The sequence below is a fragment of the Melopsittacus undulatus genome, chromosome 5 (genome assembly GCF_012275295.1).
Source record: "Melopsittacus undulatus isolate bMelUnd1 chromosome 5, bMelUnd1.mat.Z, whole genome shotgun sequence".
Taxonomy (NCBI): Eukaryota; Metazoa; Chordata; class Aves; order Psittaciformes; family Psittaculidae; genus Melopsittacus; species Melopsittacus undulatus.
Window position 1 is genome coordinate 30,410,460 of NC_047531.1, and position 24,296 is coordinate 30,434,755.

The following is a 24,296-nucleotide window of genomic DNA, read 5'->3' on the forward strand; positions in this document are numbered from 1 at the left end:
ACTATCAGAATCAGATATTCTAAACCAGTTTTCTCTCAGTCCTTCAGGTTGAAATAATTCCATTTTATATAAGTAATGAGCTTCTAGATGAGGCATTTGAGTTGCACTTTTCTCCATGAGAATGTCATAAACATCCAAACTGCAGAGGCTGTCAGACACTCAGTCTGTGCCTACTTAATTATCAATTTGTAATGAAAAAAGCCCTAAAGGAGACATCAGGGCAGACTTTCCTAGAATACTGAGTAGCTCTGTAGCCAGGGACATTTTCCTGAGAGGTTGGAAACGTCACTATTGTCCAAAGCAGGTAGAGGGAGACTTCCAAGTCTTCCACTAATGCTGATTTTTTTCAGGATAAAATGCTAAAATGGGACATTTCCTCTACCTCCTAGTAGATTTCTGTTTTAGCTTCACCCAGTAGGTGACCTTTGAGAACCATACTAACTGGGCCATCCCAAAAGGAAAATGCTGAAAATGCTTAGCTGGAGAACATGCACGTGATAGTTCAGTGGCCTCATTTTATGTGTGCTCAGACATGCTCCATGGAAGAAAGTTAGATGTCAGAGGGTCTTCAGGCACACTGCAAATGCAGATGAGCTAACTGTGTTGTTTTATGGTCCTTCTGTACAGCTATACCTTATTTAGCTTTCAAAAAAATATAACCTTATTTAGCTTTCAAATTCCATTCCAAAATACTTATTCTAAAATATGGCCTCTGCATTTCAATCATCACTTGAAACACCTTTTTTAGAAGACATTGCATTTGTTTCTTTTTACATGAGGCATCAGTAAACTATTAATATTTATCAGCACTTTGACAGATGTTGACAATTTTAAAATAGAGGAACTTCTTTGTTTCTCACAGCCATGTGTTGGTTAATGTTAATGCTTGAATGACAACTGTATTATTCCATATGAATTTGAATATGGAATATACCTATCAACTAGTTATACATTATCTCAGAAAGGTGGTAATGAAGGACTATGTATAAGGTTCTGATAATAAAATGTCATTATTGCCTTGGCATTAGTCCTCACTGACAAACCACAGTTACATCATCAAAGTTATTCTGACGGAGTACTAAATCTGCCTGCTTTTTCAAAATGTTAGTATTTATATTTATCACTAATTTACCAAAATGTGTACACATTTCTTTTAAAATTTGTGTATATGTTTTATTTTAAACTTTATTTACTTTACATAATGTTTTGTTACTTTTCATTTGGTTACAAGGCTATGTCCCTCCTAATGATATAAAGCTGTCATTCTTATGCCTGATGCATCACATGATGTTGTTGTCTAACTTGGAACATGGACTACTGTTCCTGGTGGGGCCTTCTGTGCTTCTGGAAATAAACTGCATTCTCAACAGTATCTTTTGACCTTATGTGCATATATATATATATATATAGTCTGTCTACATTGAACACAGTTATATATAGTCTTACATAATTTGATTTTTTAAATCTGCTTAAACTCAGTTTTGGAAAGTCAAGATAAAAAGATGCCAGGTCACACTCTACAATGAAAGGCTGAGTGATGGATGCACTGTTTCTAAGTTAATTTCTTCTGATTTTAATTAACTGTGGCATCTTCTAGATAAGGGCAACCTGAGAGTCCTGTCTTTTTCTATGGATTAATAAAGCAGCCATTTTACTTATAGCCCTAACATGGTGTTCATGTGGGTTCAGCTATGTAGTAACATTTTTCTGACCTTTACACAGATCTTAGCGTTATAAAAAGGAAAGTCAGGAAAAAATAACTCACAGGCTGTCCAGGCTCATCCCCTCCCAGGATCCTGAAGCCAAACCCAGACTCCATTCTCCGAAGGTGAACATCCAGCTCCTTGTAATCGGGACCTGGTTTAAAAGGGAAATCCCACTGAAAAAACATTTTGGCTTTGTCTTGAGAATTTGCACCATCTTCCCTCCCACCTTGTGTTCACTGCACGTGACTAATGGCATCCTGGTTAGAGCTGGTGGAAACAAATGGGACACAATGCGTTGTACACAGAAAAGGAGGAGACTTGAAAATGTAGGTATCTCTTGGAGGATGATTACGTTCAGTAGAATACACTAAACCAAGCAAGAATGCATTCACAGGAGAACAGTACTGGAAAAGTCTGTCCATAATAGATGTTATAAAGGTGCCTTCTTCCTACAACTGACTGCACAATATACTGCTGTTCATCCACCTGTGGTATTTGATTTTTGTTTTCCTTGCCCTTCATTAAAACCTAAAGAAAATAAACTGAAATGAGAGGTAGAATACACAGGAAAAGAATCAGTCAACTTACAAAAGATGAATAATCATTACAGGCCATTTAAGTTCTACATACAGATATAAAGCTGTATTTCTTTTTATGTAACGTAGCTTTTAAGCACTCTACTTTCAGGTAATACCTTCAATAAAGAGTTTTGACAAAAGCTATCATTATAAGACTGAGTCTTGGAATTTAAATTGAAAGCTAACATCATTAACTTGAACTCCTTAATGCTACTCAATTAAAATCTCAACAGCTTTATGAATCATTAAGATTGTGCTTCCATATGCCTGCAGAACTTGCCTGTAAATGTATATTCTCCCCTGGAATATATGAGTTCAGGAACATGGTGGTTTTTAAAAGTCAGTTTCTTATAAAAGAACCTGTCTTTAGCTTCATTTGAGTGAGCCCATTTTGGGGAGGTCTTGATGCCCTCAAAATACAAAAGAGAAATCTAAATAAAAATTGAAGTGAAACTAAGCATCTAGAGGACTAAGAAGTTCTCTATTTTGACTATTGCTTTGTCTGCATGTTCAGAGATGCTTTAGGCTCATTACCTTAAGCAGGGCAGTGGTTAATAGGAATAGTCTTTCATACAGATCACACTCTTGTCTATAAATTGTGACAGCTTTTGGCCAATGTCAGCTTGTTGCCAACTCCAACAAACAAAAAGGGATGAGTAGGTTTATTTCAGCAAACTGTCCATAGTGTCTTCTGTTTCCTCAGGAGGGGAGGGACTATAGATGGCTTAAATACTAAGTTTAAGTACTAAAGTACTAAGTACTAAATGGTACTCATTTACAGATCCTCTCCAGAGCCATCAGTAGACACCTCACAAACTGCAGAGTAAGGCAGTTTAGTGTGGGATTAAAGCTGATTCAGTTTCAGTCAGGTCTTGCAAAGACAGGGACACAGAACTACATGCAGTGGCTCTACACTATGACCTCTCTAGACAGCAGCATAGTGCATCATTTCAGCAATGTATATGGTATGAATGATATTGAACTACAAATATTTCAGTTGCTAAAATAAACGCAATACCTTTCCTTGCCATGCTGCTTCTCATATATTTAAAATACAAACCCAAACAGGTCCTAATAGCTTATTATCCTGACTTTTTTCAATTTATAAGTGTCTCAACAGTGAATAAAATAACATATGAAGGTTTTACATGCACAGTATGCTAATGCAAAGGTTGTTTAAATGTTGCAAGATGCAAAGGAATTTCAAGATGAAAGTGATACCTTATCTCTACCTGATCTGCTGTGCCTAACTGTAAAAAATGGGGCTTAGTACTAGCGAGAGGGATTTACAGATAGACACAGTAGGATCACTGTTTATAGCTCAGGTCTAACACTCAAAGGCACTGTTTCCAGCAGTCTGTCACAAACTAAGCATTACCTCTATTTGCACACACATGAATGGATATGCACAGCTGGGAATACATTAAGAAAGTATAAGAATGTCAGGTTATGAAGAATGGGTCTTGCACACAGAGAGGAAAACATCCCTCAAACATGCACATTGACAAAGCTGATTCAAACCAATGCTGACACCAGACTCCAAAGTAAAAGGTAGTGGGTTTTTTTTTGTTTGTTTGTTTGTTTTTAAAGAGGCTGTTTTTTTTCTACACATTTAGAATACAAAAGGTAAGCCAGGCTGACCATGAAAAGGCTTAGGCTAACATTACTGTATATGGGAATACTTTTCTGTGTGAGCTCTAACACAGTTTGGAAGTCTTGGGATTAAATGACTGCTATCATGTTTGCTCAGAAGAACCTTCCTTTCCAAATAGCTGGAGCCTATGGAACCCATCCTCTGCCAACTCATAATAGGACACTGAAAACTGCTTTTAAAATATAATTCTCTTTTCTATCTCACCAAGCAAACAGCACATGGGACTGGAAAGGATCCCTGTGTCACTTAGCCCAGCTCCCTGTTACTGCAAGCCTCTGCAAGCTAACAGCACGCAGACCTTTCCAGTAAAGACACAGGCAAAGAAGACACTGGTACCTGAGCTTGTTTGTGGCCTTTGTCACTAGGTCACCTGCCTCATTCATAATTTTCACTGATAGATTGCACCTCATGATTTTACTCGTTCTTTCACAGTAATACAACACTATCACCAGCAACTGCTACTACACTTGAGAGCATTTCCTCCACTGCTATAAGACCATTTCCTCCACTGCTGTTGCTGGCTGTTTCAGCTTTCATGCTTGGTATGCTACAACACCATTGGCTGCACTGACCAGGTCTCCATTGGTCTGGAGACAATTACACCATATATACGTGAATTACATGTCTGAATATGCACCTGATTTCCATCCTTGGTTTTTATGCTTAGGTCACTCATGAAAGTAACACAAGACTTATTGCAAGGCCCTCTGCTAATACTACCCTTTCACTTCAGAAACTGTTCTTTTTGTAGAACTGCTTATCTGCTTTTTAGCCATTCCTCTTTACATCTTGTGCTTAACACTGTCTTCTCCAGACTAACCTGGAAGTACTTCAGTTATAGCAGGCATTTTGTAAAATGTCTTGTTGAAGTCTAGATTGATTAAGCATGCACTGCTTGTTTGGTGTGAAAAATCAGTTAATGGGTTAGTCCAGCATCAATAAATTCCTTTTGCATTAGGTCTCAATTTATCTCCATGTCAGCAGTTAGTCTTTAATTGAAAATAAGTTCTAAAGACTTGCTGCTGGTGAGATCACTCTTCTGTTTTTGTGAGATGGGTAAGTTGCTCACTACAGTGTAGTTCTGCAACAGGACCTCATGCTCTGTAGATTTACTAAAAGCCCTTACTATTATGTGGCAGCAGTTTCAAAATTCCTGAAAGTATATTGATCAAGTATTCTTACCCTTGTAAGTGACTACATTTCATCTTTCTTCAGCGCCTGCTTCTTTAAGATTGTGGTCCTTTGTTTTTCCCCCACAAAGGATTTTTAGATACATTAAATTTGTCTTTTTTTTGGTGGAGTAGATTTTCAGTTGATCATACAAAGAAAATAACCTATACTTGCAGAAAAATTATGCTCCTGTGCCTTGCATTATACTACAAGCTCCTGGTTAATATAACTTCTTTATGGAAAATGTGTCTTTTTTTTCTCTCGGTAAACTAGATTAGCACCTTGTGGATCATGCTAAGTAGGAAGAAATGAATAGGTTTGCAGACAAGGGCGTAGAGCCAAGGCTGAATTACTCTAGTCTTTTGCACAGTTTGCTTATCTTTCCAATCAACTTAATGCACCTGAACATCCCATCTCCTACCAGTTTCACTGAAAGGACAGTTTCAGCTTAAAGACAGTATTTCTGACCACATAATATGGGTATCTTATGAAAGAATAACAGCGTTGCCTGCTCTCCCTTGCCTCTCTACACATTTATATTAGAAAAAGAACTTTAGCTTTGCCTGTTAGCAACTTCATTATCTTTTTCATAGTTACAGCACTGCACTTCTTCTTATCCTGTAAAGGAAAACTTTCTTAACAGATCATTTGGCCTACAAGATAAAAAAAACCCAAACAACAATTAATTTTGCTAGGAGATAAAACCAACTGGCTTCCCCATGAATTTGAGGATGGTATTGGACAAGCTGTGATCTGATCATTGCTGCACAGCAAGGACAATAGAGAGCATTGGGAAATTCTGTTTTCTGATTCCTGCATGACACGGAATGTAAAGGTAGCAGTATAGATTGTTACTGAAAAACAGTGAGACCCCCTAGGTGAAGATGTGATTATCAAATCTCAGCTACATTTTCGTACCATAGTACTGTGATTTTTATAGTGATAAACCTGGTAGTTGGGAAGATGCTATAAACGTAGAAACGGAAAATTTTCATTGTTAAATCTCTTCTATATTGCTATTAAAACAAGGATGAAGAACTCAGTTGCAATAATTTTACAATCTTTCTGGGTGTATTCAAATATCCCACTAAAATAAAAATTAATTTGGACTCCTTTGCTGATGATGGTGATGATTTTTGTTCCATATAAATCATTACCATGAATTACGAATTGTGATTGACACAAATCTAAGATAACTGTTGATCTGAGTTTCAGATGCTCTTGTAAGATGTGAAAATCCTGAGAACAGTCATCGGTCTGCTGGTTTCCAATGTGAGAAGCTTTTTAAAAAACATATGTACTTCCTCTTGATATTTACAGAGAGGAAAAGCTGGAAAACAAAGACTTCAGTATAAAAATCAGTAAAGCAAAGGACAAAAGAAAAGAAAAAAAGAATTTGTCTGCTAACATTTATTCAGTATATAAACTCTACTGCAGTATGCAAAACTGTCCCAGTATCATACTTAAAGATGTCTGTCCAGATTGTGTAGGACTGGAAAATACCTTAATGGGATTGTCAAAACAGCCTTTTTGAATGGGATGCTTGTTTTAACAGTTCACAACATCAGGAAATCAAATATTGCTGGTTTTTAAACAAGTCCATTGCCACTTTACAAGACCAATCTGGTTTCAAACACCCCAAAAAAATCTGTTTTAGAAAGTGGGTTTTTTTTTAGGTTTTTACACAACAGGATATATGAATGGGAGCAAGGAATGGGCAGGTCTGCAAAATACATCAGTCCTATTGCAAACCCAGATAGAATTAATTTCAGTTTTACAAAAAGTATCCCTTAAGCTTACATTTGGGCCTGAAGTATAGAGATGCATTTTTATGTTAGAGTGAATGCTAATGTATGAAAGTACACATAAAACATTGTGAAACATACACAAAGACTGGCTGAGGAAAAAGAAAAACTTTTCCTTGCTCAAGATGTAGATCTATTATGAAAAGATTTAGAGTTAGCATTCTATAACCCCACAAAGCTCATAAAAATAAAATGGTGACTGGGCAGTCATGACTGGCCATTATCTAGAGAAATGATTAAAGAAAGAAGAATAACTACAACATAAAATGAAGGACAACTAGTTTACAGAACAATGAAGGCTGAAGAATACTTGCCAGAAGAATCCGCTCGAAAACCAGTCCTGGGCAGCACTTGTTCTGAATAGGAAAATGGGGAATTAAAGATGAAATACATTTCTCAAGTTATTTAAAGATGCAGCATCAATTTCTCAGCTCTGTTTCAAATTACTGAAGTGCAATTCCGACTTTTTATTGCAGGTATTTTTTTGTCCTCCCCTCCTTCCTAACTTCCTAGGTGGTACATGTATGTATTCCTGCTAGATTCCTGTACATTTCTATGCAAAGTGAAACAGACGGTAAGATTGTGGTAGTGTTCCTTTAACATAACATCACTTATGATGAAGACAGTATTGTTAATATTTCAAAATTGTAAAAGTTAGTGACAATATTTGTACCTTAAGTACAGTGAAAGGGAAAGTATGATGGCTGTGTTTAGGTGAATTTACCAGTGCTTTTATTCAATTCAATTGTAAAATGACTTTTATTATCAAGAAGAGCAAAATTTTTCAGAAGGATGTATGTTGTGAATAACAACAACTGGTGGTAAGTGAAGGCAAATGTAGGTAAACCCATTTAAAGTACTTTTAACACGGGTAGTTTCAAAGTATTTGCATTTTACAAGATGAAATGCAGTAAAATAACTGATTTGTTTTCATATGCAACTATTTTGCTGGCATTCGAAGGAACTGGAACAAGTCCATAGCTGAATTCAGTCACACTTTCTTTCCTGATTTTGAAATGTTCTAAGATTTTCTGGTTTGTTATCTCTTTTATTATCTCATCCAGAGTGAATTGCAAAACATCCAAACCAGATGCAATTTCTATTGGCTCACCAAAACCAAAAAGGTAAATAAACCACCTTTTGCTTTACTAACACATTAATGTGACTAAAACAGAACATCATACCACACAGGTTTCATGGTATAAACAGGGTAAGGTCTGTTACATCAGTACCTCTAGGATGGTGATGCAACATATTAGTATATAATATCTTCCTGAGAAGGACAACAGAGGTGGATTTAATGCTGTAAGCAGATAGCTCAGGGCAGAAATAACACAGAGAATGCACTGGAGGACAGCAGTTTTGTCTTAACCTTCTCGAAATATGTGGATGTGGTGAGAGAAAAGAGAAGAAATTGTTTCCTCTGTGGGCAGCTGCTTTACCACTTTAGAAGAGTTTGGACTGTCATGGTAGCAGCTGAGTAATTCATAGTTCACTTGAGTCAATACTGAACTAATGCTCTGGAGGAAAGACATTTTCCCAGAAATAGATATGGAAGCCACTGAATGTCTTATGCCCTTTTTGGCATCTCAGCCATGACCTGCTCAAATTCAGGTGACCTCTACCCTGCCTACCTAAAATACAGCCTAGGGATTCCACTGGATGGGAACAACCCTTTGGATTTGTTGTTCCTATTGCATCTGTGTTTATCAGCTGTGTTAAGAGTTGAGTCATGTGGGCTTTGGTGTTTTAGTTTATAGGTCACTGCACATCTACACTTTGGTGGTTAAAGGAGGTAATTCCTTTACACCCTTAAGATTTTGTAAAGTGATTTGGGATCCTTCAAGATGAGAGGTGTTATCTAAATGTAAATTAGTGCACCAGCACAGCTCCTGAAAACCAAAAACTTTGAAACTGATGCTGCTCCACTGGGAACTTGGAGAAATGATTTTTTTACTCACATCCTTTCAAGATTTTAATGGCACTCTTAAAAGAGACAGAATTACTTTAATCTACAGAAAGCAATTAAATTTTGATAGGTTCAGTATGCTTTTAGGTTTGAAAGGACACAAGCCTTTTCTCTTGGTCATCCAGCTAGAATTACTCTTTGGAGCTGCTGTGAGATTGCTTCACCCTGTGTTTCCATTTCTGCTTGCAGTCAACCTAATATTCCCCAGAACTGTCCTCAAGTAGCAAAGTGAAAGAAGCACAACCATGCTCAAACTGTGACAAACTAGGGAACAACTTGCTATGTTAAGATAGCCATATATCTTAAGTAACTTAGCAATATCTCTTTTGTAAGCTATTGCTTGTGATGAAGCAGAAGTGCCTGTCAATAGGTAGTTCCCTTTAAAGTTAATCTCATTAAGTCTGAACTGGCTTTTGCTCCCGAATAGGTGTCTTTTCTTTGTCTTGCAGAAATTATACAGAATCTCATGGTGTTAATTATTATCTTGTATTAAACTATTCAGCATCTAGCACTGGTTTGCATTGTAGTTTAGGGAATGAAAATTGGAACTGTGCTATGCTAAAGGTGTTGAATCAATCCTCAAAGTTCTTAAATGTATGATTACATGAAAGATAAACCTAAGTGCAGACATGATTTTTTTGGTAACTACAGCAAAGCAGTGCTCATTTTAGGAAGGATCTGCTGTCAGCAGTCTGGGTCTATGCAGTACAGGATATTTGTAGTGATGTCACTGGCACTTTGAATACTAGAATAGATCCTCTAAATAGCTGTGCTTATGTCATAGACAAACTGTTAGTAGAAAACTTCAAAAGAAGAAAGCTCTGGGAAGAACTTTTAACATGTAAGAAGAGACTTTATTAGCAATGTCCCCCTATGTCAAATGCAGTGATATAGGTAGTTTGTTCCAAAACTCACATAGTTCTGGGCTCAAATACCATACAGTATAGCAGCTTCCAAGTGAACAGGAAGAACCACTGGGAGTGGTCCTCAACCAAGCAGAATGCATGCTATTGTGCACATCCTGGTGCCTTCTATCTGATAAAAATAAACTGATTGATCCAGTAATTTTACCAAAATAACTGAGATCTAGCAAGCTTTGTTTTATAAAAACCTGTCAGTTATTTTTTATAGGAAACTAACCTTTACACAAGGTGATTTAAAACTTTCCATTTACTTATTATTAAATTCATTTTGTCATTTTCTAAACTCTTACTATGTTAAACCTCCTGTCTCCACTTAAGAAATAAGGCAGCAGAAGGCATGTTTGGAGAGGCCAGGACAAAGAGACCAGACTACCCAACACTGCCATCAGGAATGTGCATTCAAAGTGCACAGAGTTCTAGATTGTTGACATAAGATTTCTGTACTCTCCATATAAAGCCTTTTTGGTTGAAATTCTGCAGTTGCCATGAGTAGCTGTAGTCCTTTATTGGAAATAGGAATGAAATAATTACAAAGTAGAGTTTGAATGTATGATAAAATACTTGGTAAATTCATTGTATTATTTTTTTAGATACAAGAATCAAGAATGTAAAACTAAAAAGCATTCTTCTGAACTGCTACTTTTATATAACTATAACTGAAACAAATCTCCCCTAAGGGGAGTACTCTTTGTGCTCTGGAAAGCAAAGATGCAGCTGTGCATTTCAAAAGTCTTGCTATACATCAAGGTTCTTTCCAATCGGAGGAATGCAAAGCCAAGGTTACTTTTGCTATTAGGATAGTAAAATGCTTGCACATCTGGCTTCATGTTTAATCTAAGATATATTACACTCATGGTTTTGAAACCAAAAGCTGCAAAATATTTATGAAAACAGACAAACAATAAACAAGACCTGGGACAAAATCCTGACTGCACTGAAACCAGTGGTGAAAATAGGAGACTTCTTTGCTGTCAAGATACAGCCCTAGGTCCACAGTTTACCTACAGCATGGCACAAGGGTATCCTTATTTGCACCAGTGGAGTCGCTGGTAGTATCTGGAGGAAGAATTATGCTGATGAAATACAGGGAAGGTAGTATTCATTGTATATACTGAGTTATTGTCTGGATCATACTTTGTTGAATGCTAATTACATGGAAGAAAGCTATCACTGGGAAACATTTGTATTTCAGCATCCCAGTCCTAGCCATGCTTCAGGAAAATAGGAGTCTTACAGATGAGCAGAATGAATATGATCATGCTGCAGCGCCCTTTCCAAAGCTGGGCAAGCAGCAGTTCGAAGTGGCACACAGGCAGTGCAGTTCTTATTGGTCTCATGCACCTGTGAACAATTCCTCAATGCTTACAATTAATTTTTCTTAAACCATTACTTTGACTTCTTAAGTACACTCTACCACATGCAGATGAAAATCTATTTGTATACCTTTTAATAAAGTGTAAACTGTTCAAGAGAAAGGAATACAGTATCTTTAATACCACCATCAGTTGTAAAACTGACACTTCATATTACCATAGGTCATTTAGGACCTACTTTGCAATCCAAGCAATCAAAATTACTTTATATCCACAGTACTGTGATGATGATATTCTCATAATTCCACTTGAAAATGCTTTTGGTTTCACTGTCAGTTCTTATAACCAACAAATCCATTTTGTCATGGCAAGTAACTCTTTCTGCAGTGATGAAAAATACAATATTATTTGACATTAGTCTTCTAAATCTCCTCTCTTTTTGTTATGTATCATTTCTCATTAAAAGAAAGGTTCCATTCATTTAGTAATACAAGTTTTTAGACCTTCTTTGTGCTGTTGCTTGTGGGGTATCAACAGTTGCAAGGAAAACGACAACCTGTCTGTTTAGAAATTACTTTGAGAAATAACCTTCCTATAACTCAGTTGGTCATGCTCTAGGATAAGGAGTACTTTGGTAACAGTAAGTAATACCTAGTAATTTACCAGTACTAAGTGAAGTCAGACATGTCTTATTGATATACAGGGCAGTAAGTTGTGAATAGAAATATTGACAGATATGGCAAAATGATCCCAACAGGATTTGAAACTAGAACCTACGTTTCTCAATTTATAATTCCAAACCCTTAACACACCCCTTCCCCCCTTATATTTATGTTTATATTTGTATTTGTATTTATATTTGTATAATACTTTAGAATACTATGTTTTTAATGCTATCATAGTGCTATGTATGTAAAAATATACACACATATGTCTATATCCTTCCAAAGCACCAAAACCAAAATATGAATCTTTTTAGACAAGCAATGAGCAAAAATGTAAGAATTGTTAGAGGCAAGTTTTTGGTCAGAAATACACTGTCTAAAACAACTGCAGTAACAATTATGTGGAAAATTTCCTTCAATTTTTCAAGTCTGTAACTATGTAGGTCTTCAGCCAACAATCGCTGACAAAAAATTCTGCATAGCTGCAGACTATGCCATAGACATATGCATAGACAACACATCCAGATCTATACATGTACTATTATATATATATTTTTTTAATGTTCTATGCATATCAAATTTAGGAAACTTGATTATTTTTCTGCAAGGATGTTATTTTCAAAGTTACATGTTATTAGTCACTATAATTCTGTCTCACAAATCTTTCTTATTGCTGATACTTTAATGCAGCTCTGCTGAATACCTATAGTAATATTTCAGAGGAAAGGTAGCCTGTGAATATGTATGTTAGTGCTTGTCTGTGACCCTTAGAGAAAGGTATTCATAAGTCTGCATAAGAAAACACCCTTATTTTATAAAGGCTAATAAGGCTTATGCTAATACATTTGCTATTTACATATTTCACAGCTGTTGGTTGACTTTCCTTTTTGGTTCTTTTCCAATTTGTCTAAATCTCTACAGAAAAAGAAAATAAATTACAGTGCATAAGACAACTGATGTATTTGAAAGGAACTTGGGAAATTCATGATACTGTGGTCAGAGGAAAAAATACGATGGAGATTTTGAAGCAAGAAACCTTTAACCTTCCAGTAAAAGGTGGAACTGTAGTCGCTCAGATTTCACTTTTAATGAAAGCTTATCACTGTCTAATCTCATTCTTCTTCCTGGCATTTCTGTGTCACATCACCAGCCTTGGAGTACCACACTGACTGAAGGACAAATTTAATCTAATTACTAAAAAAATTAAATATTTTTACTGCATTCTTTAGCAGATTATAACCCCAAATTTCTATTCCATGTTTCGTAAATAGTGAAATATTAATGCCATTATGATTCCCAACAACATTGCATCTCCTGTTTGACTAATGTCTGCCTACACAGACCTCTGGTCAAAGTTTGTTATAAGCTGTGTCTTCACAATGAACAGAGCTCAACAGAAAATATAAGAGAGGATAAGCAGAATTCATAAAGGGAAAAATGTTAGATTCAGAATGAGTTCTCCCAGTGACAACTGTATAGGTCCACTTACATCTGTAACAACTGGTGTATATCAAGTTTTATATTTTTTTCATTATTAGGAAATTCCTGATCTGATCCATATTCTATCTTCTGTACGTAGGTTACATCATTATTAGCAGAGTCACACTGTCACACTCTAAGAGTTTTCATAAGGAAAAAGGAGTTAAATGATTTGTCTATAATTAATAATTGGAGGGAAAAAGGAAAGGGTATCCAGCTAGCGAGCAGGTCTTCTCCTCCATTTCAGAGTACTGCAAAATAATGTAACAGCAGAAAGTTAGGTAAGTTCTTCTTACCAGGGAGAAGAAATGGCAGTATGTGGGGGAAGAGAGAAAGAAGGGAAAACAAAGGCAGAGACATGGAGAGACGTAGCTCAAGAAAGCAAAGACAAAGAAAGAAGGAAACAATTTCCCTTCTTTTGCTTTTAGGCAACTGTTTTGGATGATATGGTGATCATCAGTTGGAAAAACCTTGTGCTCTTTTCTGGCTGCTTGGAAATATTGAGCGCATTTGATGGGTGATGGCAGATGTCACCTGCCTCAGGTGATAGCTCACAGGTAAGATCTGACAGGTAACAGCTAATTCATGACAAGCAATTTTCCAAAGAGTTATGTTTTACAAAGAAGAGTTCCACTCTGCTTTTGTACTAATGCATGATTTGATTTGTCTCCAAGCTGTACTAGCAGAACTGTCTCTACAAAACTGTTTCAAGTGTGGAGTCAATGGTCCTTTGTAATTCATATATGATCATTAAATAATGAAATCTCCACATAACACAGGGTCCTGCAGGTCCTTCGTGTTCTTAAGGTGGAAAAACATTCCTGTAGAATGAAAACAATCCTTTTTCACAGAGAATTTCTGCTTGAAGCCCCTTTCATTAGGTAGGGATGAGCATATCTAGCAGCCAGAGCAAAGGCTTGTGAATAAGGCTCCTTGGGTCTAGTTCTTGCTCTGCTTCAAGTCATGTCATTTGTGCTCCTCACAGAACTACACTGTGATGCATAGCTTGCTCAACCCCCTGGTAGGGAAGCAAGAGGCTTTGATGAGGTGCCGGTGAATGCTGACTTTGGTGAGATCCTCCGATAAAAGAATCTGCAGAAATTCAGAGCTATAGCAGTATGAAAATGAACTGTTTAGTAACAGAGTCTCACTGTGAGAGAAACAAAACTTGAGCAATATCTTTCTTTTTGAGTTTTCCAGGTCACGCTTTTTCACTTTTTTGCACTATTTTTAGAAGATGTACCTCCTTTTTTTCTGGTATTGCCAGGAGATAAGGAAAATTTCGAGATAAGAAGTACTTATAAAACCCCTCAAAGTAACTGAACTTTTCCTGTGTATTTTAAGTGTACATATTTACTGAAGATAACCAACTTGACACAGCCATATGGTAGGAAACTAAGTGTGTATTATCTTGAAACTTTCCCTCCTATATGCTCTATCTAGATGACAATTTTTTGACTCAGTAATGGATTTCCTGCCTGTTGTTTCTCTCTTCAGTAAACACTAGCGCTATGTAAAGAATAAAAGCAATCAAACATTTGACAAATTGAATTTGCTGAAATGTGCGTTTATGGCATTCATGAAACAAAAACATAAGGGAGAACAGAGATGTTTGGGGGCAGTTATTTATGACCAAGGGATATGAATGAATGCAGAAGAGATCTGGTTGGAAACTGTCAAATCAAGGTGTAGAGAAAATGTGCAAAGGGTACAAAGCATCAGAACCAAAGGGTTCAAAGCATCAGAAGAAAACTAATTAAAGCTTTCAGGATCAGCTGGAAAATCAAGAGAGTGCTGCGAATCTGGGAGGAGTGGTTACTGCAGTCTTGTTTTTCATTCCTCACTTTCTTGGTTTGGGCCTAGCAGATTCAGAATTTTCAATTCTTATTTTGTCTAAGTAGTTGGATGAAAAAGGCTTATATGCAATATCCAGTTGTCTCTTGAACAGAACTCAAATCCACCTAAATCATTTAAATACAGGCCTTAGCATAACTCCATCCTACAAGTTATCAGTTCTTCCCCTGGTGTAGTATAAGCTCCTCTATATAGCAGACTGTATCAGTAAGAGTTTGGAGTTCACGTTGGACAAGCAGATATGCAGAAATCTCATAGAAGGCACTTATGAATAATAATGAATCACTTAATTCTTTTATTGAATGGCATAATAGATCTTTGGATGTACTATATCTTTTTTTGGGGTATAAGCCAATCTCTGTAGCTGACATCAGATTGATATTCTCATAGGCTTATGAAGGGCAAACATGGATTTAGCCTATTTGCTTTCAGTAATATTTACGGTTATTCTGTAAATATAGAACTCTTCATATTGGGGATCAAGACAAGAGGGAGTATAAGTATGTATCTCACATATATATACATATATGGGATATATAACTTCATTGTCCTTCAAAGATTTTTTTTTTCAATGCAGGAAGCCTATAATCTGCACTTTTTCACTCTTGGTTTGATGGCTTCAATCACAGAAGACAATTCTGACTCTGCTGAATGGAAAATGTATATTTTTGTGGTATATCACCCAAAAACATGAGAAAAAAATCAAGATAGGACTCTTGATGACTCAGTGCTGTTTTGTGTAGATCTTCAAACAGTACTTAGTGCTGTTTCTTTCTAACTACCAAAGACAATGTGAAAACTTGTCACAATAATTTTTTGCAAGAACAGACAAAATTGAAATTTCTTTAATCAATTTCACTTTAAAGTGGAAGTAAGTGAAATGATTTTCTTGCTGATAAATTCACAACCTATTGATTAACTATGAAGAAAACTAGCACTCCAAGCTGTGGTGGCACGTACATGGTTCTTCACTAAGGATTTAAGTCAAAATGAGGAAGGCAAAAATATAACTAAAAAAACACTATGAAAGTCAAACTTCAGAATCTAGGCAAATCTAGGAAAATATGCAAGTGTAGAGTTTTTGAATAATTTATAATGGCCTCTGTTAGCTGGGATTGTAATTGCTTTCTTTAGATTGTAAAAGTTAATTACAGAAAATTATGTCATCAGTGATATATTCATAGGTAAAGCTTAAATATTAAATGGTCAGCAGTGAACAGGGCTTTCACTTACGCCTACTTTCATAAATAGCTCTTGATTTCTCATACAGCTCATATGGGTCAGGTTTTCGTGGATCAAAGGCCTCTGTTGAATCGGGAAATGAACTCCTGTGAAGAGCAGGTGGGTAGGGAATATTCTGAGGCATAGCTGGAGCAGAAAGGCTTGTTTGAGGGCTGCCTTGATTTTCCCATCGTTCCATCATCTGCAATAAAAACACACAGAGAATAAAGACGAAGTTTTGCAAAAACTGTGACTTCCACAAGGAGACCAAAAGCAGTGATTTCAGTTGAAGATGTGTTTTGTAAAATTAGCAAATCTGTTTGCTGCCTTTTGAGATGACAGGTGTGTGCTGTGCTGTTTATAATATGAGTTGGTTAAATTTACTTATTAATTTGTTGCTTGTGGGAAGATGTGATCTTTCTTGGATAATATGATCCCATGTGGATTAGGGCCCAGTGTTACCTCTGAAGCATGTTGAATGCCTCTCACAGAATGTGCTGAGCTACTGGAAGCTATTCTGCTAAAGATGGACTCTGTGGGTCTGTGAAGATACAATTATCAGATTCATTAAAATCCATAACTGAAAGTGGCACCTGACAAAGAAGTGGTCAAACTGGGTAGCAACTGAATGACCTTAATGTTGTATGTTTTGAGAATGCATGAAAATAGCTATTTGCCCAGGGAGAAGACTACTGTAACTGTGAGCAGAATTTACAGCTTCACTTGAAGGGGAGGAAAAACAGCAAAACAAAACAAAAGGAGAATTACTACAGCAGGTATTTGAGCATCTACTGATAATCAAATGTTCAACGATAAAGTATGGAACATGTTGAGAGAAAAGTGGACATTATTCTGAGGGAGTCTTTGTCATTCTTACTTTTTCTTTCTTATATAAAAAATTACATTGGCATCATCCAACCAAACTCCCAAGCGCAGGATAAGCTTTTCAACTCTTCCAGACCATCTACAGGAGAGAATTACATAGCAGTGTACGTGAAAAGTACATGTGGCATGAAAGTCACCTCAATCCATGTTTTCTCCAAGACAGTTCTTACTGATTTCACAAGTATATGAAGCTAGAAAGGAGATAATATGACAGACTACGCAAAAGAAGACTTGGGGATCTTCATTTTTCTTTTTGAAGGAGTTAGTTACCTACTAATTAAATTGCGTAAGCAAATATATTTGAAGCAGCTAAGTTAAAATACAAATGTTTATCCCAGGAAACAAATATTTGGCTTTTCCTGTGACCCCTCCGGAAGCAAAGGATGGCAAAGCCTCCAGAAGAGCGTGTTCTTGCACATAAACCAACAATCACTTAACTATACAAAAAATGATTCTTGGTAACAAACTGAGCTGTAGCTAAATACCAACGACTTCTAGTTTTGTATCAGCAGTGCCTTATCAAAGATGATTGCAGGTTTACAGCAACCTTGCTCTACAAATTCTGTGATTATCATTTGCCTTTAGTTCCTCAGTTTCAGAAGGTGTTTGGCTCAGCAGGTAGGCTTTGCTCTCTATTCTGATGATTAACAGGATGAAGCTTTTTCCATACCAAGCATGTGGACTACAGATGGTTTAGAGTCTTCCTTGTGAACATGCTGAGTAACTACCACTCTGCACACCACAGGTGATCTGACACTCAGCTTCGTAGTTCAAAATAAACAGAATATGTCTATTTCCCATTTTAAGTTGTTGAGGGCCTCATTCTTTATACAAAGTAGCATAATAACTAAGCTGTGCTTCTGTCAGAGTTTCAGCAGTAAGCAGGGCTGCTTCACTGGCAACAATGAAAAAAAAAGATGTAGGTATTTCAATCAATCACAGGGTGACTCTCGAGCACTACTAGTTCACTTTGGGTATAAGTTGAGGAAGGAAAGTATTAGTGCTATGAAGTGCTTATAATGAAGATATGGAGTACTGTATCCAATATTTGCAATGATGTTCAAGAAAGAGAAATTTATTTTGGGTCATATACAAAAACCAGCAATTGGGATGTGATATAAGAGGGCACTACAGGTATATAGACCCTGTGCAATACAGTGACATACGAAGATACCTCAGTTTTCATCAAAATAGCTTAGGTACAGGAAAGTATCTAGGGTACTTTCAGATGCTCTTTATATCAATATAAATTTATCCTCCGTGTTGGGTAAATTAGCCTATGTGGCAAGTCTCATGTATGACACAATGCTACTTTTGATAGCTCTTCTGACTCTAAAGGCATTTCCTCAGGTATATATCAACATATATGCAGTACATCATTGTATCATGGAAATGTAAATTCAAAGGTCTCCAGAAACAAACTTGATTAAGATCCCTATGTCTAAATTATGAAAGAAGAACTGAGATCAGTACAAGTTTCTTATTATCAAGGAAAACAGAGAATTATGTTTAGGTTTTACCTTCAGTGAGGATCTAAAATGGACAAATCACTGAAACCAAACTATTTATCTTATTGCTAGAAAGCAGAGAGACATGTGGGGCCTTGTGTATCTAGAAGTGAAAGTTTTCTAATTTCTTGGACAGTCCAGAGAAACAGAACACTTACCTCTTTCACTGTGAAACTGAGTAACATTAAAATATTTAAAGAAGGCTTTAAAAGAGAAAGGAACATATAATTATCTTTGATGAACAAACTTTTCCCTGGAGGAAGGACAAAAAACTGAAGATCAATTGGCAAAACCCTACTGAGTCCCATATGTCTAATTGTGTGAAGTGTGCAGTTAAAAACTCAGTAAAACATTCTTACTTGTGGGTAATACTGCTATCATAAATAGTTACATGAACAGATAAACACAAGGGGAATTATATCTCCCAAACCCTTATTAATTAGTTAATCGTCACATAGTGTTTTGCAATGTGAGTTATCATAATACTAGCTCACAGATTAAAGCACTCTTGGGAATAAGTAAGCATGTTATTGAGCACCAGGCAGCATAATGGTTTGGTGACACTCCTCAAGTTCATTTTGCACTAATCGAACTGTATTATCTATGATATAGATATATGCACTATATACATAGAAAGCATAGAAAGTATCCATCAGCCCACGTTACTCTGGGATGTTGAGCACACTGAGATGCAGTGCACCCTATCCCTGAGCCACTGCTTCAGGAAAATAAGCTTGTCTCTTCTCTTCTAGCAAATGGCTCATGGTCCCCTTTTTGCTTTAAAGAATGGTGGGTGCTTCTCCACTATGTGGCCAGAGCATCCCAGTCAGACAGGAACCTTAATGGTCAGATTTATTTTCACAAGTGTCTTGCTACTTAGATGAATAAAAAGCCTTATGCAATACTTATTTAAATGTATTGCATCCATCTTCTAGCCTTCTACATAGAAACCACCACAAGCTGAAGCAGTCTGATGGAGTTGCATCTGCTAATTAATTAGTTGCTATTTGTACTTGACAGGCTACAAAAATTATTTTTGTATGCAATAAACATGCCATGATCCTGTATGAAATTATGTGAAGTTGTCCAGATTCAACATACACCTCATCCCTCTCACTTCCAAATAAACAAGCTATAAATCCTTTAAAACATACTGCCATTGTTATTCCTATTGCTCTTAGAAGCCTTCAGGGAGAATCAGGGCTCTTTTTGCTCTACACACCTCTGATGAAAGATAAGAACTCCTTTAAGGTCTTTAAATGAAAAACCAAACTAAAAAAACCCAAAACAAAACAGACAACCAAAACTAGTATCCTACAATTTCTTTTTATACTGTTAATGTTGTCACAACTTCAAAATATTATATAATGTGGCATAATTGCTTACAGTTTTACAGTAGGAAAGATCTTCATACCTTGAGATTTTATGTTAAAATCATAAAAACACAGAAATGTTGGTTAGAAGGCACCTCAGTGAGTTATCTAGTCCAAGCTCTCACTTGAAGTATGACTGCTTCCAGCTCTAGATCTACTAATGCAAGAAAGAACAGCAATCGCTTTAAGGATGTTAAGCTCAAAGTGCCTCTGAACCAGAAAAAGTGCATAGTGTCCATTTTGAAGAGATCGCCAACTAGAAAGTCAACTAAACTGAACTCATTGCTGTGGCCTTCTGCTACTTTTTCCTCCAGAACCCTCATTTCTGAGTCACTGTATTTCTTATTCTTGACATCCGTCTTAAAACTGACATGTTCCTTTCTCCAAACTTCTGCTGGCAGACTCCAAATCAACAGCTCTGCAGAGCTTGTTAGTGAGGCCCCCCTGATGCTGTCTCACCTGGAGCTGGGGCACTGCTGAGAGGCATCTGATGAGCTGGGAACAGGAGGGTTAGATGAAAGTCTACATAATTTTGCTTTGAATGGTACTCATAAACTCAATGTGTATAATTTTGAAAAGGAACTTACAGGCTTTGGAGTTTTCCATGGAGAAAAGAAACCTGAAATAAACAAAAAATAACATTAGCAGATTTTTCTGATGCATAAAGAGTGAGACTAAGTGGTATCTATGCCCCTGTTCTCATTCAAGTCTGTAGATAATATTGATATATATGAAAATTCTCTACACACAAGGGGTGAGAACACAAAACATGAGGAAAAATTTCTAAGAAAACATATATGTGTATATATATATATGTGCATATATATATATGCAGCTGGAGCTATTGAGATCATTGCCATACTTTACAAACAGCATGGGATTAGGTTGAAATTAAAAGAACTAAGCAAAAGGACTTCCAAATGTCTTGGTGGACATTGGATAAGACACAAAATGACCTGGTATTCGATGTGTCAAATGCAGTCGCACCTTTAAGAAGAAGCAATTCAGAACATCCCATCAACAAAACCTAATAATACAAGAGATTTTTTTAGCAGAAAAGCCTGAAGAAAAATAACTGGTTTATCAGTGTAGACAAGGGAGCCAAGTCTTGGGAGGATTGCTTGTTTTGACAGTCCTGGGTTTTTTTTTTGTCAAGTGGTCAGACCTGACTACCTCTTCAAAACAACTAGTTAGCTCCTTTTCCTTTGTTATTTCTGACTAATAGCTTGCTTTAGTGACTTTCATTATTTCAACTATTGTAGCTTATAAACGTTTAAAACTCCAGATATGGCCATTTCATAAAAGGAGGCAATTTGAAATATTAGTTGTAAACACTGGTTTTATCTTATGCTTCACAATGTTAAAAACCTTACAAAATACCAAGCTAAAGAAGCATTTCAAAGGATATCTGGTCACATTTTTAAAAATAGCAGCTTTCAGCATAGCTATCATTAAAAAACTCATTTTTGTATAATGCTAGGTAAAAAAATAAAATTCTCTGGACCTCCCTAAGTAAGATTGAAAGCCCATAACAAAGAGTTCATTTGTTTTGTCAGAAACAGAAATGGGATTTAAACTCAGACATCTAATAGGAAGAATACTCTTTCAGTCAAAAATTTAATTAAATTGTAAAAGATGGATTAAATTCTTTTTCGAAGGTGAGTTTAGGAAAAAAGTCATGGGAACACTAGGGAAATTAGATTTCCACAGACAAATCACAACAGGAATTGTGTTTGTACGCAGTATTTAAATTTCCTAGAATTCTGTGACAATGAGGTAATTTTTCCCTGCCATGATATCTAATTCATTTAGACTGAAAAAATCTTTCAGAGAAAAAGAGCTTGAGCCATTTTCAGAGAAACACTGGCTGTTTTATAATGCTGATGTATAAACTGGTAGTGCTTATAAACAAAAAGTACATGGGGAAAAGTAATCATGAAAGGTTTATACTTACTGACTCTACCTATAGTGTTGGGATAGAAATTGCTATATTATCAAGTAGACAGATTTCTTTCTACCTTCAAATTCAAGCTAAGATAATAGACATCCTGTATAGGTCTGGCTTGTACATCACCTTCGTATTAAAGATTTGTAATGGAAACTTATTTAACATTTTGGATGGCAGATGGCTACGTTTTTATTACCTGCTATAATAAGAACGAAAGTTAAAAAGCATTTTTTGCCTTGGAGCTAAAGATAAGGCTTGAAACTTGCAAAGAGGTTTGCTGAAAAGTATGTCAGATCAGCTATTACTCTGATTTGGTGTTCAGAAAATATTGTGAGAGGTAGCACTCCCTCCCCATTGGAACTGGTGCATCTCCCATAACTTACAGTCAGTAAAAATTATTCCAGATCAAACTGGAAGGTAATTTTTTCCTATTTATTTACTGTCTTCACCTAAAAATCTGTTTTACCATCGATTAGAAGCATAGTATTTATAAATCAAATAAATAATGAAATACACATCAAGTAAAAATCCCCTCAACTGACAAAAAATTAAATAATCAATTATTTTCTCAAATAAGGAGAATATAGACCTCTATTTAGCTTGAAGGCTGTGGGCACAGACTGCAATATACAAATGACAACATCTACACTCAAAACAAATAAAAGGCAATATTTATTCACACAGCATGAAATTATGTTAAGAACATTAATGAATATAGGATGCCACAGAAGCAGAAGATCCAAATCAAGAGTAAAAAAAAAAGTATTGGATATCCATGTGTGTACAAAAGAATAATAGAAACTGAAATATCTGAAGGTAACAAACCTTGGAACTAATATTAAAATCCATTCTTCAGATTTAAATTCAGTTATTAGATCAAGACTTTCATAGAAGATAAGATGGTCTCTTACCTATGTCAAAGACTAGGTGCTAGACTAAATACATGAAGGCCTAGTTCCATTAAGCAAAACCAACCATATCTTTCATGTATTTCACGGCAATTTTACTGGTGCCTCATGTAACAATATTATTCTCAGCTGAACTAAACATCCTTTTTCCCAAACTAAACAAACACACCTTTAGACAATGTAGGATGTTAGGAGTTATTATGAGACTGGTTATGGATAATTACTGTGAACCAAACATGTCCAGAATTATCACTGGTATTTAAATACACACAACTGTTGCTGCAAATTCAAGAACTTAAGAGTATAATGCACATGTAGTACATTATAAGTGTAACAGAAACTTCACATGAAAAAGCACAAAAGCAAAATGCACTTTTCTGTATATTTCATATGCTTCCTTTAAACTTTCACCTTTAAATATTGTTCTGCATAAGTACGGGACCAAACCCTCTAGATGTAAAAAACTGAGGCATGGAAGCTCACCCAAAGAATATATCAATAATGTGCATTTAGTGACTACTCAACATTTGCCTTTGGCAACCACATCTACAGCTGGCAAAGGGAAGCAGTGGCCTTTCCCTTAGTTTGACCCCACTTCACCACTCCATATTTTTCCTTGACTTTCTGGCACTGGTTCATAACATGCTGTGAGTATTCACCAGAGAAAGAGAGATGCCACCTGAATGACAGCTGCCAGCAGACTACCATCAATTCAGTATTGATTTAGAGGCAAGACTAAAATTGCTCTCCAAGCAGTGCAGCTTTCAACTTCTGACAAGTATTAACACTGTACTGATACTGCTCAAGTTTCCAATCATCTCACATCTAACTAGACACACATACTGGATAAGCTTCTATAACTTCAATATCCTGCTTCCAGATTTCCACTTTTCCCTCTCCAATCTCCCAACCTGTTCTATCAAACATGTGATGTCTTCTGTAAAAACCTGAGTAGCTGAGAATATGATATACACAAGCAATAAGCTGAGGTACAGTAACAACCATATGCTTTTTAAAATCAAAATTACATTTTCTTATACAGCAGTGTTAGAAAAATTACTTTTTACATTGTTTTTTAAATTATATTTACCACCTTTGAAAATGAACTTCCCTGGAAATCAGAGCTGTGATGGTTTCTATGTTGTAACTTTACCAAAAAACACCAATGAGAAAAAACAGATTTTGTACTTAAATTTATTTTGGGAAAAAAATTTGTTTTCTTTTTTTCAGATCAAGGCAAATTCCAGCTTCAGTTTATTGTACTTCTCCTTTTCGATGAAGGCATCCTATAATAAAAGATAAATCACATCACACTCATTTTATCTGTTCCTTTCTAT

General features: G+C 36.1%; 1 protein-coding gene across 2 annotated transcripts in view; it reads right to left on the minus strand.

The window, feature by feature from the left end:
• MAGI2 (membrane associated guanylate kinase, WW and PDZ domain containing 2) overlaps positions 1 to 24,296 on the minus strand; it is a 724,927-nt gene that overhangs the window by 71,177 nt on the left and 629,454 nt on the right. Inside the window, exons 11-14 of one of the 2 annotated variants that reach the window (XM_034063202.1) lie at positions 20,691 to 20,722; positions 16,350 to 16,539; positions 7,228 to 7,269; positions 1,766 to 1,857 (exon numbers count right to left, since the gene is read on the minus strand). In XM_034063202.1, coding sequence (XP_033919093.1) covers positions 1,766 to 1,857; positions 7,228 to 7,269; positions 16,350 to 16,539; positions 20,691 to 20,722 — 356 coding nt within the window. The remainder of the gene's footprint in view (positions 1 to 1,765; positions 1,858 to 7,227; positions 7,270 to 16,349; positions 16,540 to 20,690; positions 20,723 to 24,296) is intronic. The other variant, XM_034063203.1, reaches the window with a different exon arrangement.